This window comes from Perna viridis, chromosome 10 (genome assembly GCF_037379345.1).
Source record: "Perna viridis isolate PV_CMFRI_1.1 ecotype Kerala chromosome 10, ASM3737934v1, whole genome shotgun sequence".
Lineage (NCBI taxonomy): Eukaryota > Metazoa > Mollusca > Bivalvia > Mytilida > Mytilidae > Perna > Perna viridis.
In genome coordinates this window covers 2,630,709-2,648,871 of record NC_142454.1, presented here as the reverse complement: position 1 = coordinate 2,648,871, position 18,163 = coordinate 2,630,709, and the positions used below count along the sequence as shown (strand labels likewise).

The following is an 18,163-nucleotide window of genomic DNA, read 5'->3' as shown; positions in this document are numbered from 1 at the left end:
CATGATGTTGTCCATATGTCTATTTTTTCTAGCTGGACCGATTTGCTTAATTTTTAATACATAATTTCAATACACGTATAGTATCAAGTTAATCAATAAGACACTGATTAGTATTGTAAAAAATGTCCCAGGAAATCACCATCAGATCTTATTAATTAATGCATTAAAATTATATATATTTAGTAAATATAACTGTTCTTCAAGTACTTCTCTGTGTAAGAATCAGGCAAAGTGTGTGTGTAAGATGTGACATAGGAAGAAAAAGGCAGATATTTTATTGCATTATCCAAGTGTTTATACCTCATTTTCTCCAGAAATACCATCAGAGTGTTTGTAAAATGCTTCTCAAAATATTGAGAGGTCAGATTTAGTTTGATTGCACTATTAAAAAATGGCCATAATTTTTTTTCCTCATTTTTTTTCCCCAATTTGTAAAAGCAGTCAAAATATATCTACAACATACTCCTTCAGGATTAATTTTAATAGCTTTCAAATGTCTCCTAGATGTATTTTTGATATAATATGAGGCAAAAAAGACTACATTGAGAAAAATGATGTGCCACCCATTGCCAGATTCTTACAGAGAATGGTTCTTAACACTTTTTTTTTGGATGGTTTTTATTTTATTTATTAACCTACATAATATTGTTGTCAATCTTATAATTTACTTGAATATTATTGAACTCATCTGGAAGATTTTTGAAGGATGGGATCGTTTTATTACGTAATTTAGTGATAGCTGATGTTTACAAATTAGATACCACACTGCCTCATTTTGTCATTTCCGTCAGTGTAATGTACTTTGACCAATATTTTCTTGGTCTATTAGAGGCAATTATCAAGTCACTGAGATAGACTATTTCCTTCACTGACCACTTAACTGGAGATTTATCTTGTCAAATATAAAAGCCTTGTTTTTGTGCAGAATTAATTGTTATTTTGTACAAATCAGATTGTTTTGGAGTTATAACTGATCATTCACATTAATAGTTCATTCTGTGTAGGCTGCTGTTTCCACAAGTTGTATAAGCATTGAATCTGAAGAAATATGGCTATTGAATAAAAAAAAATTGTTAACATTTACATAATAAAACCGTACCGATGCAGATAGACATAATATGACACATAGTAGAAAACATTGTCTTGAATTTAGACAAGCTTTAAAAGCTACAGCATAGTAAACCCTTTCTATGATCCTAATGCATCCCCTTTAATAGATTTTAATTTTGTGAAACTTTTTTTGGAAGTTTCTCTTTGATTTATATTGTTCCAAGCCACACTTAACTATGACATTGTTTATTTGTACATACAGTGCACACATTGTTTATTAGTCTGTACTGTACACTCATTGATTTTATACATACATTGCACTCATTGATTATGTTTTGTTTATTATTTCAGTTGCCCCACTGTGCTATATTTACAATGATCCTATCACACTATACTACATCTTCAGAGAGATTTATACCAGATATTTTTATAGACTTCACAGTATTTCATCACATCCACAGGTAAGATAGGAATAAAGTTCTCCCCTTTTATGGACTTGATTGTGATGAAATAATATATTATATCTTCTTTTACGGAGATTAAATACATGTACAGTTTATCATTGTGTCCAAACTGAACCCTTGATAAACTCAAAAACTGTCTAAACAAGTCATTTGCTAAATTCCTTGATGTAAATTTTAATGAATTTAAAACCCATTGTAGAATGCAGAATTCTTTAAAATTAGCTCATTCTTAAATCTGTAAGCAGTTTGTAGCTTTCAACTTTCATGTTTTAAGAGTTAAAAATTCAAATGATTAATAACATTGATGTTGTGACTGTCTTTTCTGCATGTCAGGTGTTCATAATATATCGTTTGTGTCAAAATGATAGTTATACCTTGATTTATATAAGACTGAAATAATGTGTGTGTGTGTGTGTGTGTCTGTGTCTGTGTGTGGTGTGTGGTGTGTGTGTGTTATGTTTTTTTTATGTGAACTTTTTTTTGGTGTATTATAATTTCCTATAAAATGTGACTCCAGTTTAGTTGTGAAGTTGGCTGTTGGGAACTTATACAATAATTACAAGTACATGGAGTACTTGCTTTTACATTTATTGTTTAGTTGTGTCTGTATATTTTGTGATCTAATGTTCAGTCCCTTTTAGACTTGTTAGATGACATTATTGCATTTTTTTGTTTTGTATTTTTCTGCAGGGCATTGTAGCATTGAGTTTGTTATTTGAAGTAATGTTACAGACACATGAACCAGAGTTATTCTTCCACCTGAAGACAGTTGGTTGTCAACCGTAAGATATACAATTGTTGTATGGAAAGATTTTTTTTATTGGTGTGTTTTTTTTTTTTTTACAATTAACCAATGCTGAGTTGAACTCTCTGAAATTTAAAAATCATGTTAAAAGTTTCTCTGCATGCTCAATATTTTTATTTCTGGTGGTTCATGCATCTTAAAGCCGGAACATACATAATCTGGTTTTGATTATTTCAATAAAAATAAAATCACTTTGTATGTTGTCTAGACATTAAAATGACTTAAATGTATCATCATAAAAAGAAGTGCTATTTCATATTTGGTCTGAAATGTAATATAACTAATATGATTGTGATGTAGCATCTAGTTATTTTCTCATGATATCACATCCCAAGTCAACACACCATGTTAAATATGGGGCATAGTGGAAACTGTAGTTTACTAAAAATAGATTTGACATGTACAATGTATGATTGAGAATGATAGAGTTTATGTTTATGCAGAATATTTGGGTGGTGTTTCATATTCAAAGTGAAGTTTTTTTAAACTTTTTTGAACAGCTTGAAAAGCTGTAGGCAAAGCTTTCTGAAAATATCTCTACTTCAAACATATTCCAAATATGAACAGAAATTCTCAAACAGGAAGTGGCTCAAGTCTGAAATTCTTGATTCTCACAATTTGACATACCTGTATAATGTTTCTCTCACAATATCAAATGACTGTGATTAGTGTTAAAGAAAAAGTTTCCAACAGATGAGTGAACCAAAGGATGGACAGATTATGGACGGACTGATAGACACAATAATTACTATATTCAATCCATAGTAAAAGCAGGGGTATACAAAATTCATATTTATTATATTAAGTATTTCTGAATTTCTTATCTTCTAAGTAAATTATTCAAAATTGAAAACACAAATTAAAAAGCTCTTATTTTTCAAACTACTTCTAAAGTAAAGCACAGTCTTTTAAATTAATCATTCTGATTCTAAAATTTTAGTTAAGGAATCCTTAAGTAAGTTACTAATCATCTCCTAGATTGGTAGGTATTATATTATGATAGAGCAGTTTGTTACCATAAATTGTTGTCAACCCGAGGGGTGTCTTAGGGTAACAATGTATTATCAAGGGGTAACAAACTCTCTAGGCTATGTGTTACTCTTACAACTTAAGAGGTTTGAATTCCATTCCTCCATACCCCAAGTTAGCACCAAGTTAGAAAATAGCTTGCCAGACAACTTCTTGCACTTTTGAGTAGGCTATGTATTATTTACCTATAATAATTCTTTTTCAGATTAAATCCTAACAAACAGTTTTGCATGTTTGTCTTTCTTTATATGCATGTATTGATATATGTTATATCAGTTTTTGAGTAGTTCCTTCAAACACAAAACTAAGATTGAACTGGTACCAAATATTTACCGGAACCAGTTAAGCTCTTCACGAGAGTGTAATAGATAAAAAAAAATAAAATGACCCTCGCAGACATATGAATATTACCCTCAAATTGTACCAAATCAAAATTGAGCAAATTGACATGAAGTATATATTAAATGAATATGCCTTGTCATTATTCATGTTTACAGCTTCTCTTTTAAAAACAAAAGTAAAACAAACTTGCCTAAATAATCTTGTTCGGTCTTTATTGTTGTACAGTTGTTTTGATCAGTCATTTTGATGTAATGATTAGACCATATGTGGCTTCCTTTTAGTACATGTAGGTCATATAAATATGTAGATCAAAGCAAAACATGGTCTAGAATTTCCATTTTCTGACACCCAGAGAAAGTGAGGGAAATTTTGTTATCATATAATTGTGAGAAAGTTAGTTCCCCTTAGAAACCTAAAACACCTTTAGGGTAATATTATTGAAGTTCTTACATAATATTGTTTTTCTTATAAACTATGATAGTGATACTCATAAATGCCCTGTTTTTCTTTTTCTTTTTTCTTTTTTTTTGGCAACAAGAAAACAAAAGATGTAGAAATATATAAGTGAACTTAGAAGAGATCTAGTTTTATACCACACTGGCTTACAATCTGGTAAAGTCTTTGGAAAGTGTCTGAGGTGTACAGTCTCCATTATGAAATGTTATTCTTAAAATATGATAGTTTTATTACTATGTTTCTTTTTCATGTCTTTGTCAGCTGTAAATGAATAAATGAACAAAGAAATTATACCCAATGTCACCTATTAACTCGATCAAGTAAACAATTACTTCCTTTGAATATAAATACCAGCTGTTTATCTTTAACATGAATAGAAGTAAACCTGGTTTGTCACCATTCATGTTCATTGTACAACCTGGTTATATGTTGTTCCACGACAAACATTTTTTGGTCGTATAATGGTTAACCATGGTATGGTGTAGTTATTGGCATTATTGTCATTGCCAGTATTGTCGTCCTTGGCTTCGGTTAACTTCAGTTCATTTATGATAACTGGAGTAAAACCTATCTTTTTTTTTTCTATAAATTGTTCCTTAATACATGGTGAATAGGGGCTTAAAATGGGGTAATGGGTGAAAATCTTTTCTGAAACCATGCGACAAAATTTAATGAAAGTTGGCATAGTTGTTTCTTAGGGTATCCTGCACAAATGTATTGTTTAAATAAAATGTTTCATCGGTTTAAAAAACATGGCTTTCATTACTAAAAATAGAACAAAAGGTAAAAAAAGTTTTTTTGTGAATAACTCAAAAGCTGTTGGTTTTAGCAAAATTTTGATGGAGTTTACTATTGTTCACTATCAGAAAACTGACCTATGCTGAAATTTTCGAAATTATTTCAAACTGGCTGCCATTTTCCATCTAATTTTTATACTTGCTTTGATCTCAACAATATTGCTTTAACATAGTATAGTCGCCTGATATTAATGGTGATGATGATAATGTTGTATTGCCATGATTAAACTTCATTTAATGTTCTTTCTCAGTAAACATATAGTGATAGTGGGCTAATGCCTCCCCATGGTGGGATGACAGGGCTTAGGGGGTCCCTGTTTAATTTTTTTCCAGAGGTTCTAAAAACACATTTTACAGTGCCTTAGGTATTCAGTTGAACTTACAACATTCAACAATATATATGGTCTTTTTCAGCATTTTTTTGGTCAAACATGGTAACAAAGTATGATACCTCTACTTACTTTGTTAATTGGGTGTGGTTTGTCAGGTGAGTGATTCAGGCTCTTCGAGAGCCTCTTGTTTTGATTTAGATGTCAATCTGTCCCTTTTGACATTCTATTTTTTTTTTTTTTTTTTTTTTTACAGGATAGGCTTATCTTGTACTGTATTGGAGTTAAAAGGGTACAAATATGAGCCTGGTCCCAAAATAAAATCAACTTTCCTTTAATGGATTCCTTATGAAAATCTCTGCCTGCATTTTTCAATCAGATTTCATATATCAAAAGCGATTTTCGAGTTCAAAGGTGTCAACGGGCCACACCCCAAAAAATCTACTTTTATAAAAAAAAGCTGTTTTATATCTGGTCTGATTTTAAAAATTTTTGTCTGAATTTCAAATTTTCTGCTATATTGTGTCCAAACCAGTTGATGTAGAGCTAAAGTTTTCTAAGGCAACTTTCCTTCCCTTATGCATGGAATGATGAAATGTCTGGAATTTTTAAACCATTGGTATAATGATATGATGTGCTGAAAAAGTGCAGACAAATCTAACCAAAGATTGAGTTGGAAGGTCTTTGAAATCTATATCTAGAAAACAGATTTCTGACATGATAAATAATATTTGTTATTTCAGTTTGAAAATAGCTTTCAAGTGGTTAGTGAGAGCTTTCTCTGGATATTTGTCAAGTGACCAAGTCTTGTTACTTTGGGACAGAATACTTGCCTATAATTCTTTAGAAATATTACCAGGTGAGTGTGTGAATGTATATAGCAACGGAAAAGATATTGTACTGTAACGGGAAATTTGGTACTAACGTTTTGGGTGATAGCACCAACCCTTTTGACTTACAGGCAAAAATAAAAGTGACAAAAATCAAACTTTTCACATGAGTGTAAGAATAAGGATTTTTAAGATATTGCAACAAAATGTGTGATTAAGATTTCGATTAATTTTTAGGGATTATACATATAACCATTTCTTGATAGGATTAAAAGGTATAAAGAGGCCAAAAAACAAGCAATTTAAACCTTGAGTATATGACTTTAGTATACGATGGTATGTCCATGTAATTGTATGACAAGATTCCATTATAAAAAGTTTAGATATTATTGCTTTTGGAGATGTTTACTGTGAAGAAATTATGGAGCAAAAGGAGGAAAAAACAACACTTTTTCTGGTCTGTAACTTGATTAAAAGTGTATGATTTCTACCAAATTATGGTAATTTGTTTCATACCATATATGAAATGTTTGGTGGATTAAAGAGTCATGGCCTCTACAGGATACGAGTTAAACACCAAGAGGGGCAAGGAACAAGCTTTCTTCAACTTTCTGGTTTGTTATTTTTAACTAGAAAAGCTAGATGATTACTTTGATTCTAGTCACATTCTTGAATGTTAGTTCTATATTTTCTCCATATGGTCAGGGTTTGACCTTTGTGGTTGTATCAAGCTGCATCCAGTGAATCATTTAATAATTGGTAAGACAAGTTATGATTTTCATTATTACCTTCATTAAGCATACTCATGTTTATCATTTATCATTTATTTACTCATTTATCATGTTTTGTCTATTTCAGTTTTAGCAGTAGCTATCTTTTCCTTCAGAAAGACAAATTTACTGAAAGTACAATCATACAATGCTGCAGAGGTAATATATTTATATGTCATGCTATGCTGCTGTTATTTGAAGAGTTGTCAAAAGACGTAATTATAAATTGAAATGGCATTTATCTGACTTGAAAATGAAATCTTGAAGCAGTCTTAAATAGCTCTTTGATAATGGTTATATTTTTTTGTAAAGTTATCATGTCAAGGAAATATTCACTGTGGAAGATATGTCAAGATTTTAAAAAGAAATATTTGATGACATTGAAATTGTCCTTTTTTGATTGAAATGGGACTGTCAATGACAAAGATTAAAACAAATAGAAGTACAACAATATAGAGGATAATTATGTAACACATGAATAAAAATTCCTAATACAATGCAATATTTGAAATTACATAGTAACTTAGTTAGAAACTTGTAATTTGAATATTTAAATGCCCTTTATGTGGTTTATGATAATTGAGGAAGTGTTTACTTAGTAGAAAATTATTACTCATGATCTAGTAATGAAAAAGGTTTTTTTTCTTTGATGGCATTGAATTATAATACTGTGATATTCATTATATAGCTTGATATCTGATGAAGGTATTATTTTCCACTTATTTTGTCTTGAAGAAAGTTTTGAAGTTGTTTATTTTATCATTCATTTCTTATATGTATACCATGAAACTCATACAGGAGAATACTAGTACCATCAGAAGACTTAAAAGCTGAATTTGACATTTGTTATGATACATGTATGAAAACATCAGCTTAACCTTTGCAATAGATCTTGAAAAGGTTGATGAGATGTCTGCATATCCAGTTTGTTATAAATAAATGTCTACCTTATTTTCATAACATGTTTTGAAAGCTTTAAGAAATGTGTATGCCTACTTAGTTCAGATATATATGTAATGGAATAAGTTAAAAGTGAAATTTTCATATCTGTTTCAAAACATTTTATTTTTGTAATTTATTAGCTCCCCTTGCTGAAGGCCAAGTAAGCTATTGCTATCACTTGGCATCCATCATCATCGCCATCCGTTGTCATTAATAATTTTTCAAAACTCTTCTCCTCTGACACTACTTGACCAATTGGAACCAACTTGGTAAGAAATTTTCTTGGGATATCTTGTGTAGAACTGGTGTGGGGATATTTGATCCTTTGAAAAACATGGCCACTGTTACTCAGACAGTAGTTTTTTGCATATATCTCCTAAACCGTTAGGTTTAGCAAAATTCTAAAATAAGGTAAAAGTATTCAGCATGATGAGCTCTATCTGTGGTCAAATTTTGGTTTTAATCTGATAAACCTTGTTGGAGGTATTGCCCTTTTTCAATGTTTCTGCTATTTTTAATGTTATTTCTTTCAAAACCTCTTTTCTGACACTACTTGGCGAATTGGAAATAAACTTGATATGAGTGTTTCTTGGAGGGAGTATTCTGCATAGAACTGGTGTGGGTATTTTAGATCCTTTGAAAAACATAGCCATTGTTACTAAAAATAGAACTAGGGGGTCAGACAGTACTTTTTTCTCAAAATCTTCAGAACTGTTAAGTTTAGCCCAATTCTTTCAGTTGCTGAAATGATCCTTTTTATAAAGCCTACAAAAGTGTCCAGGGATCAAAGTTGTCAGATGACTACTTGTAAGAGTTATTACCCTTGAAAGGCAAAAAATGACATATTTTTTTCTTAAAAAGTTTTCAGCCAATATCTTGAAAACTATGATAGATAGAATGAAACATTCAATTGATGAAAATATCCTTATGATCAGGCCAACAAAAGTTTGCGGGGATCAAAATTTTCGGAAAACTTTTTGTTATTGACCTTGAAAGGCAAAAATTATGTTTTTAGCAGTTTTCAGCCAATATCTTGAAAGTAGATTCTATAATAGATAAAATGAAACTTTCAGTTTATGAAATTATCTTTATGATAAGTCCAACCAAAATTTTTTTTTGAGTCAAAAATGTGGGACAACTCCTTGTTATTGCTCTTCTAACCAGGCGAGTGATTTAGGCTCCTGAGTGCCTCTTGTTGGGTAAAAGTATGACTTTTATCTTATCTTTCAGGCAGTCTTAGCAGATCTGACAACATTACAAGTGATTCCATTGATTCAGTTGAGTCTATTCTCAAAGTAGTACTTTGGACTGGAAGTGTAATTTTTGGTGACATTAGCTGCATGTCGATTTATTTACCATGAGTTAGTAATGTGAAAAAGGTTTGAAGTGATAACTATTTTATTGAACAGAGTTGTTTTTGGAATTGGATTTAATATTTGTGATATAAGTATTTAGACACTGATGAGAAATTATGAAAATTGATTCTAAGTTCAACTACAATGTGTTAAGGAATGACTGTTATATTTTTTCACATGGTGCACACTTCAAAAACGTGCTGCATTGATTTTTTAGTGTACACCAAGTGACTAAGGTTATTTCAATTCGCCGAAAAAAATATAACAGGCATTCCTTATAGTTTAATTTTACTATCAAAATTTAATGAGAAACTCATCAAAAAAGGTTGATGATGTCACAGTCAACGACAAAATTTTGTCTATGAGATAATGTTCAAAATTTTGTATCCAATCAGAAAGTGTGTTACATCAGAAATTAAATTTTATATATTAATTGTTATGGAGTTATTACCCCTTTTCACTTTGAAATGCAGGGGAATTGTGACCACCTTATTGACTATGTTTATTTATTTCATTGGTGATGAAGATATATGTGATAATGTGGATCATTCCATTTCCTTAACCAATCAATGAGATATTGTGTTTTTTTTAAATGTTATGTGATATGACAATAAAATGTAATTGTTATTTTAACCTATTTTTGTAGATATAAACTACTAAAATTTACAGACTTATACATTTCAAATTTATCCATTCTTAAGTTTTTAAGGAATGAGAATTATAACACATATATGAATCATTTTTTTAGGGTATAACTAATTCCTTCCTCATATAATTGTGTATGAGAACTAAACAAATTCAGCTGATTAAATCATTGGTCATCATAACCAAAACATCATACATCAGCTCATCATGATAAAGGGACAAAAGAACAAAGTCCATGAATCTTTTGTGTGTAATTATGGTGTTATCAAAATAAACTAATGAACAAAAAGAGCCAACTGGCTTAAAATGATACTTAAGTTAAGGCATTAACATTAAGAAAATGTCTCTGCCATTCATACACTGCCACATAAAACAGCAAGGTATTAACTGTGAAACCATCCATTCTCTCAACAATTTCCAGATGATAGCTTAAGATCAGATCAGTTAACTTCTTTTAAACTTTGGAAAGTTATTTGGTAACATAAAATAAAGGTTAAGATAAATTTTCAGCAAAATCCAAAAGCAGGTTTTGAATTATGTAATTTTAACATTTTGCCACCCCCCTATTCTCACCATTATGCATGACGGGTATCACTTAATGTTCCATTACTACCCTATTTATAGGGAAATAAAAACAGCAAAATAATTCATATTGAAAAACATGTAATGAAATACAATGAAATCGGTTCAATCCACTAAGCACAGTCGTTAAGTGGAATGTCACTGAACACATATCAAACATCTGATCTACAAGATACTATTATTGAATAATGCTATCAAAAGAGGTCTATAGGAAGAAAAAAGAGATAAAAGACAGTCAGGTTGGTTGAGTAAACTGCATTCATAAAATATTTGTAAGATAATTTATAAAAAAGAAACCGTTAACGCTTATTGAATTTGAATGTTAGTACCTCGAGTTTCTGCCCACGTGATGGTAAAGTTTACAATTAAACGACGGAAAACATTTGAAGAAAGTAATCAGTCATGAGACAACAATTTATTATCATAACCTTACTTTCTTTTACCTTTTTTCTGTAAAAAGATACGACGGTGTTAAGAACTTTGGCGAAATCACAACCCCCCCCCCCCCCCATTTAAAACTGGTTACTGTGGAATAAAATATTACGCAATTAAACATACCAAAAATCAGTTCAAAAAGGGCCGAATCCCTTGTTAAAACCAATAATACGTTACACAAATGTACAAACAAAGAAATACTAGTAGTTAACTGACATGTCAGCTCCAGACCAGTTTAAACCTACAAAAAAGTTAAGTCTAGTTAAGTCTTCATCGTATGTAGTATCAATCCGAATTCTTTCCAAGCGAGGTTAAGAACCATTGCACATCATAGGCATTACAATAAGGTCACAACTCACGTTATGCCGAAAACTCCTTTCAAATACAGGGGGCGAGTTTCTATATAAAGACCTATGTGCGAATAAATGTTAAAATCAAAAACACTATCTTTAACGATTTAACAAAATATCTTAACTGTATCCTTTACGAATTGGTCTGAAACTTGTGAACCGTTTACAATTACATCTGTATTTGAGAATGAGTTCCTTGTATCGGTTAAAATAATTATGAATGCTTTTACCAAATTGTGATATCGAAAACCTCGGTTACACTAAGATTTTTTTTAATAAAATCCAAAATATGGTTACAAATACGAGTAAACAGAACCAACACCATATGTTGATGACAAGGGAGAGTCGCCTTTAAAAATGGATAGTTAAATTGGAAAAAGAAAATCATCCCTTTTGTCCTAAATTTTAGAATTAAGTTTAAAGTTTACAATTATAGATGTAAAACGGACATTCTTTATTATCTATATTTTGCTTTATCAGGGTGTGAATATATTTGTTCGAACTTTTTAAGATCATTTTTGTAACAAAAAACATAAAAATTGGACTTCTTTTGATTTGCTCACGGCATCCGAATTCCTGTTTGACAATATTTTCGTCTTTGGAGATACCGTTTATTGTCAAGCTATTTGAATTCGCATGGGGTCCAATTGTGCACCATTTATTACAGACCTCTTTCTGTATTGTTACGAACCACAATTTATTGCTAGAGGAAACAATGACCCTTCCAAACAACTCATTTTCATTCTAGCCATAAATTGTGTTTCGGAAATTCATAATTAGATTTTTTTATGATATCAATTCACTTGCATCTGGACTTAACTAGAAAAAATGATTTCATATGCAGGCTCTCGTGGTTTTGTGAGCGTGATAAGTGAGGTTTTTTTTATGTAAGTCAATAGTGTCAATAGTTCGGATTTATGAACTAATAATGCGTTGATTTGAAGATGTTCGTGATAAATGATACAGATAATACAGACATTATGAATCACCTAAGTACACAGTGCACCAGTAGATGACAAAATGCATAAGTGTTTACTTATTTAAAAAAAGGAAACAACGCAAAAAAAAAAACAAAAACAAAAACAAAAACAAAACACCATTGAAGCATATCTTCCTCTTTAATTTTTTGTTGTGTTTGATATATATAACAGGGAAGTAAAATGGACTTCATACTGGACTTTTTTTTCAAAAATGGCATTTTTATGGGAAGAAAACGAATGGAAAGTTCTTTTGACCGCCCACGCTAAAGCAAGTGAGGAAATGAAAAATAGAATTACTCACAAGTCAAAATTTTTATCATAAGGATGGACTTATTTTTTGTTCTGATTTTTATCATTATTTCATCAGGTATTTACAATTATTTTTCATATCATTAATGAAATATAAGAATAAAACTTTGATAGAGAATGTAGTGAAAATCTGTCAAATTTGTAATATATTTCAAGGAAGTGTGTCAAAATTATTGATACATTAAAAATAATTTTGAAATAAAACCTCGAAAAATACATTTTGAAACTCAAAAGACTCAATGTCACAAAGAATTATCATGAGAATGAAGACTCGAGCGGAAATAAAAACAAATAAAATCATTAATTTGAATCAGTATGAGTTCTTCATACTCATAAAATACTTCTAACCTTCGAAATAAATTGCATGGTATAACTTTTGTCGTTTATAAAAACTGGACACGTTTGTTAACATCATACACATTATCTTTGTATTGTTTTATTGTAATTCAGGGTATATGATATTAATACTGCTACACAATGCCCAAGAAGTTATTTAGTCTCCTACATGTTGACTTCAACTTTTTTAGCTAGCATTTGTTTAGCGTCCTATAATGGAAGCCAGTGTTTTGGTACATCATGGCGATCATCATGCCAGTTCATCAAAATTACCTGTCCTCGGAACACTGTTATATATATGCCAGACATCAGGGTCTCAAGACGAAAATGCGGTAGAATAAACAAAAACTATTTTGGACGATCTATTGAGCTTGCTACTGAGGTTGCGCAATGTTATTGGAAGCGGAAATGCAATATTAAATTCCCTAAATTTCCCATTTTTACAAACCACTGGGCTTCAAAGACAAGATCTTTTCATGTTAGGAGCTGGAAATGTCTTATACAAGGTATGCAAGAGTAATTAAGGGAACTAAGGTTCTAGCGGTAATCAAAAGAATGTAAGACATGTTACATGGTAATCAAAAGAATGTAAGACATGTTACATGGTAATCAAAAGAATGTAAAATGTGTTGCATGGTAATCAAAAGAATGTAAGACATGTTACGTGGTAATCAAAAGAATATAAGACATGTTACATGGTAATCAAAAGAATGTAAGACATGTTACATGGTAATCAAAAGAATGTTAGACATGTTACATGGTAATCAAAAGAATGTTAGACATGTTACAAGGCACGAAACAGCAAAAAACAACTTTTTTTATCAAATATTACAAAACCTAAGTATTAGTAACAAATAGATTCTCAAATGTACAAAAATTATATAAATTAATGTCAATTTCCCCACGTATTTTTAATACGCTGGTATTGAATCACGCAGAAATACTACTTGTTTTAAAAAAGACTAAGAAAGAAACAAAAACAAAAAAAAATTAAATAAAAAAAGGAAATTTATATGTATGCATATATTTATATACGACAATTTAACACAGTTTGTGATATTTTTAATCTGAGAATTAAATTGAATATTTTGACTATTGCTTCCTTAATAAAATATCGATTAACTTAAGGTCCTTTTTTGTCTTCCATTCAAAAAGAGGATTCAAGAGAAAACCCGTTTTTAAAAACAATTTGTGACAGGGAGACGCTTTCACAAAATCAAAGTAAAGGAATAATTCTTAGTCATTCACAGTTTCCATGGAATTACAACAAGGACACATTTCCAAGGGAAAGCATCAACATAGATAAAAATTACTTTGAATGTTCAAAAGTCATTCATTTTAATGGCAAACATAGAATATTTCTGTCGGTCGATGCCTTCGATGTCGATAGAAACTTTGACAAACTAATGATAAATAATGAAACAGTCTCAGAGACCGGAATGAGCAGAGATTTCGAAAGTTCCATTGGGTCAATCAAAATATCATTTACCTCAAGTTTAACCTACAACCAAGATAAAAGAAGAAAAAGATATGTTACTCAAGGAGGGTCTGGTTTTATCATATGCTTTAATGGTAAGTATTATAATTGAGCTTTGTAGAAGTAAAACAATGTGTCACTGTGAAGCAGTGTAGTGCTTACACATTTCATTGGGATATAAGTTACAAAAATATCTATCGTATAAATTGAAAATTTCATTGTGCTGTACACGTGTTTCAATTAAGGAGTATGCTCTCATCATCAGTAGCAACATCAATCATATAGAAACTTTTAAATCCCAAACTAAATTGCATATAAAAAATCCGTGTTAAATTTAATACTTGCTTTGTCTTGATTTACTTTCTTGTCTTATTATTTTAAGGATATTACATAAATATTATGGGTTAATCATAATTTTACAAACATAGTTTTACTATTTTAAGAAACAAACATGTTTAGAGTGATAGTGATAGATCCAGGGTGAAATTTGTTAATTTCGTGAAGAATTTGGGCCAAACTTAGAAAATAAATAGCGTTGTCCCCCTCTGGAACCTTTGTTTCAAAATCTCTAGTGTCGTCCTTGTCTTCTTTTTTTCAACTCTTTTTTCCTTAAACGTCCAAATACTATTTTAGTAGGATCTGGACCACATGACTTTGGTGCATCAGCATGTAATGATTTATGGATGAACCCTACAGTAAAGGCGAAACGTCGACTTGACATGTCAAGTAAGTACACATCTAGTTAGTACAAAGACAGTCTTTTATCATTTTGAGCAAGTTCATATACACATTACAAAACATGTAATTAAGAAACATAATGCTGTGCATTAATTTCAGTATCGCATCGGAAAAAAGGCGAGAAAACAAAAGTGTCACTTAATGTAAAAATCTGCTGACGAAACAAAGAAAAAAAAAACTACATAGAAATATTTGCAGCACGGAACTCACTATATAAAAAATCTCTTACTTAAATCTAAATAAGTTTTTCTTTTGTGTTGTAATGAATGATTATTTTTTTACACAGATAAAGATAAACAATGTAAAAGATTACGACATAAGAATCCAAAAGTAAGGGGAAACGATCAGACCAGGCGGAAACCAAAACAAAGACAAAGAAGCCGACGTCAATGGAGGAGAAAACTATTCGATCTCCTGTAACATTCCATCAGAAATAGATAATTTATCTCATTAATTAGCTTCGATGTCTATGCAGTGTTTCTTCAGATTGGCTAAAGGTGTTTTCCGTTTCAAGACTTACTAGTGCTGCGGACAGGTGTCAAAGGGTGTTTTAGTTCTCAAGTTTAATGAACCTGGAGGGTATACGGCTATATCACATGTCAATGAAAGATAAATCAATGTAATTTTTTAATATCGTACTTATCAAAATGAAAAACAGTAAAGTTTTCCGCTATTTTGCATTAATTAGAGGAAGGGTCAAAGATCAATCGACCCCAATACACTTTGAAAAATATTTTAAGTGAAATTGTTCATTATAGATATTGGAAAATAGGAAAATAAGTAACATGTAAAGATCACATGTATAAAATTTAAAACATGTAAAAATGAACTTCTTCCGACAAAAGTTGACTATTTAATCACAGAACAAAATTGCCTCTAAAAATGGTTGCATTTTAGTGCATTTTCAATGACTAAGAGAAAATCAGATACCGTAGATTATAACAATGTATATCTAAATATCCTTTACTGAATAGCAAATAAAATAAACACAACATTCTCGATTCGATCTGCAATATGAGCTTACAAAATATACTTGAATTTTTATTTTAACTACTAATTATACTAAAATTGTGAAATACGAAATCAAATCCTGGACAACCTGTTCTGTTTCCGAACTGTTGGTACAAAAGAAAAGCATGAATTTCATTCAAAGAAACTTATTTTTTTTACATAATTAATATTGTAAGTGTTGATTAAGCAGAGAGATAAAAGTTTTGTAAATGTTTGTTCACGCCGCAAAAAGGTAAGTTTATAACAACTTATATACAGTAAATAGCAAACGATATATTGTATCCCCTGTTTATAAACCTCTTGACCAGAGTCCCGCTCTTTTTTTGATATTTTTGATCCGTCCCTGCCAATGAAGTTTCCTTTGAACTAATATTCTATAACATCTATGTTACCATTATGCCTTATTTATACGGCTACTAAAGCTGCAGTCTTTGAGAGGTAAATAATTCTTGGAAGTTTTGATTGAGTCTGAATTTCTTTTTTCGTTTAACGTTAGAATTTTAACAAAGAATCTGGTTTGTTTCAATCAACTCATTTCGTATAAACCGTTCAGAGCAGCGGCGGATACAGATGGGGTGCAGGGAGTTGGCAAACCCCTTTATATTGGAAAATTTGCCATTTTCTTCAGTAAAATTGACAAAAAATGATAAATAAACAATGTCCTAGCACACACACCCTTTTCTAAGGAACCCCTCCTTTTCAGTGTGGATCCGACCTGCAGAGGAAAGTTCATTACAAGCATCAGTATGGCGCACAGTTAAACATCATAAGATATATATATTGTGACAACATGCATGTACATGAATGCACATGCTTCCATGCTAAGTTCAAAGTTCACAGTTTTTGTACTGTCAAATTTATTGCGAAATCCAGCCTTATCATTACCCCCAGTCGAATTTTTTTTTGTTCGCGAATCCCTGATTTATGGTTAAATCTTTAACGTTTTGTTTCAAGTCTAAGCATATGAATACAAATGCAAAAAAAATATGTATGATTTTTGTATTTATATAGATAAATCTCAAAACTATCTTCTTTTCGTCAAAACGTAAAGTAGACTCTATGCTTTACATGTGTCTCTGTTCATAAAACAGCGCGGAAACTAGACACATTGTCCGGAAATGATTCTGCGTTATACAAGTTTAGGTTCCACTGTATAGAAAGGACACTGCAGATAACTTTATGACAATTTGTGGAAATAAAGCTATATTGAGACACTCAAACAAGGTAATCCAGCATTTTTTCCTGTAAAAATATATTTTTTCAAAACCTTACATTATGGAGATGCAGAAAAATTTTATTTTCTATTTTATTATGAAAATCTGTAGCCATGGTAACATAAAAAAAATCATACATAAGTTTTCATAACAAATTTTGGGTGCCTTCCCAAAATTAATTGTCAAAAAACAGGTTTTCTAAAATATCAGGCGCTTAAAAACTGCAAGGAAAAGTATGTTGGCATGGTATTACTGTAAGAGTCAAGGGAACCAAGGTCATAACGGTAATCAAAAGAATGCAATCCAGGGACAAAGACCAGACATGGAAAACAGACATACACAACAAAGAACATAAAGTAATTAAAATCATACATACAAAGTAACAAAAGCAAACGAGAAACTCGGAATCCACTAAAAAGTAGGAGCATGGACCAGGTGCACCGGTAGGGTAAGCGTCCTCTGCTTTTCTAGAAACATCCGCCGAGTTACTCATAAAAGTCAAGTCTGGGGTAGATAAACGAGTTCATGATGACGACCATAAAACTTCTGTAGCAACATAACCCTGTTCCAGAAGTCTATTTGTTAGAGTTCTAGCGCGATACAAAAAGTCTGCTTAGTTTCAGCAAGCTCTGGCATAACGTATGAGTTGTGATATGAACACTCCATACGCTGAAGAGATGTTGCCACAGATGAAAGGAAAGTGTACAATTCTGAATAAAAAGTCATCACGTTTGTCGTAAAATTTGGTCAATAGTTTTCCTTTACCATCGATTTCTAAGTGCAGGTCAAGATGTGAGGCTGACCTTACAGTGTCTGTAGTATCCTTTATCTCAAGTTCTTTTAATAAAGGATTATTTAAAGATAATACATCATCTATTTTGCGGAAACTAAGATTAAAGGGTCTAGCCAAACGATAT

At 31.0% G+C, this 18,163-nt stretch overlaps 2 protein-coding genes across 7 annotated transcripts in view; both read left to right on the top strand.

Annotated features, from left to right (window-relative positions):
* Nucleotides 1-9,835, top strand: part of LOC148604147 (TBC1 domain family member 19-like) — a 30,856-nt gene extending 21,021 nt beyond the window's left edge. For all 3 annotated transcript variants that reach the window (XM_088548045.1, XM_088548044.1, XM_088548043.1), the window contains 5 exons: nucleotides 1,402-1,511; nucleotides 2,205-2,296; nucleotides 6,016-6,131; nucleotides 6,961-7,031; nucleotides 9,045-9,835. In XM_088548045.1, coding sequence (XP_088404171.1) covers nucleotides 1,402-1,511; nucleotides 2,205-2,296; nucleotides 6,016-6,131; nucleotides 6,961-7,031; nucleotides 9,045-9,113 — 458 coding nt within the window. In that variant the 3' untranslated portion in view covers nucleotides 9,114-9,835. The remainder of the gene's footprint in view (nucleotides 1-1,401; nucleotides 1,512-2,204; nucleotides 2,297-6,015; nucleotides 6,132-6,960; nucleotides 7,032-9,044) is intronic.
* A 1,855-nt stretch (nucleotides 9,836-11,690) lies between these two features.
* LOC148604146 (uncharacterized) lies at nucleotides 11,691-16,020 on the top strand. Of its 4 annotated transcripts, none has more exons than XM_088548047.1 (5): nucleotides 11,691-12,433; nucleotides 12,998-13,312; nucleotides 13,935-14,378; nucleotides 14,920-15,009; nucleotides 15,308-16,020. In XM_088548047.1, exons 1-5 carry the CDS (start codon nucleotides 12,373-12,375, stop codon nucleotides 15,439-15,441), a joined length of 1,044 nt encoding a protein of 347 aa, XP_088404173.1. In that variant the 5' UTR covers nucleotides 11,691-12,372; the 3' UTR covers nucleotides 15,442-16,020. The 4 variants fall into 4 exon arrangements, with proteins under 4 accessions (XP_088404173.1, XP_088404172.1, XP_088404174.1 ...); XM_088548046.1 differs by having other exon boundaries at nucleotides 12,067-12,433; nucleotides 14,917-15,009; XM_088548048.1 differs by having other exon boundaries at nucleotides 12,075-12,528; nucleotides 14,917-15,009.
* Nucleotides 16,021-18,163: the final 2,143 nt, after the last annotated feature.

Coding starts and splice junctions, on each gene's coding strand:
- LOC148604146 (XM_088548046.1), top strand. CDS start 12,373: ATGGCATTTTTATGGGAAGAAAACGAATGGAAAGTTCTTTTGACCGCC. Junction 13,313..13,934: donor CTGGAAATGTCTTATACAAG/GTATGCAAGAGT, acceptor GATTAACTTAAG/GTCCTTTTTTGTCTTCCATT. Junction 15,010..15,307: donor ACGTCGACTTGACATGTCAA/GTAAGTACACAT, acceptor TTTTTTACACAG/ATAAAGATAAACAATGTAAA.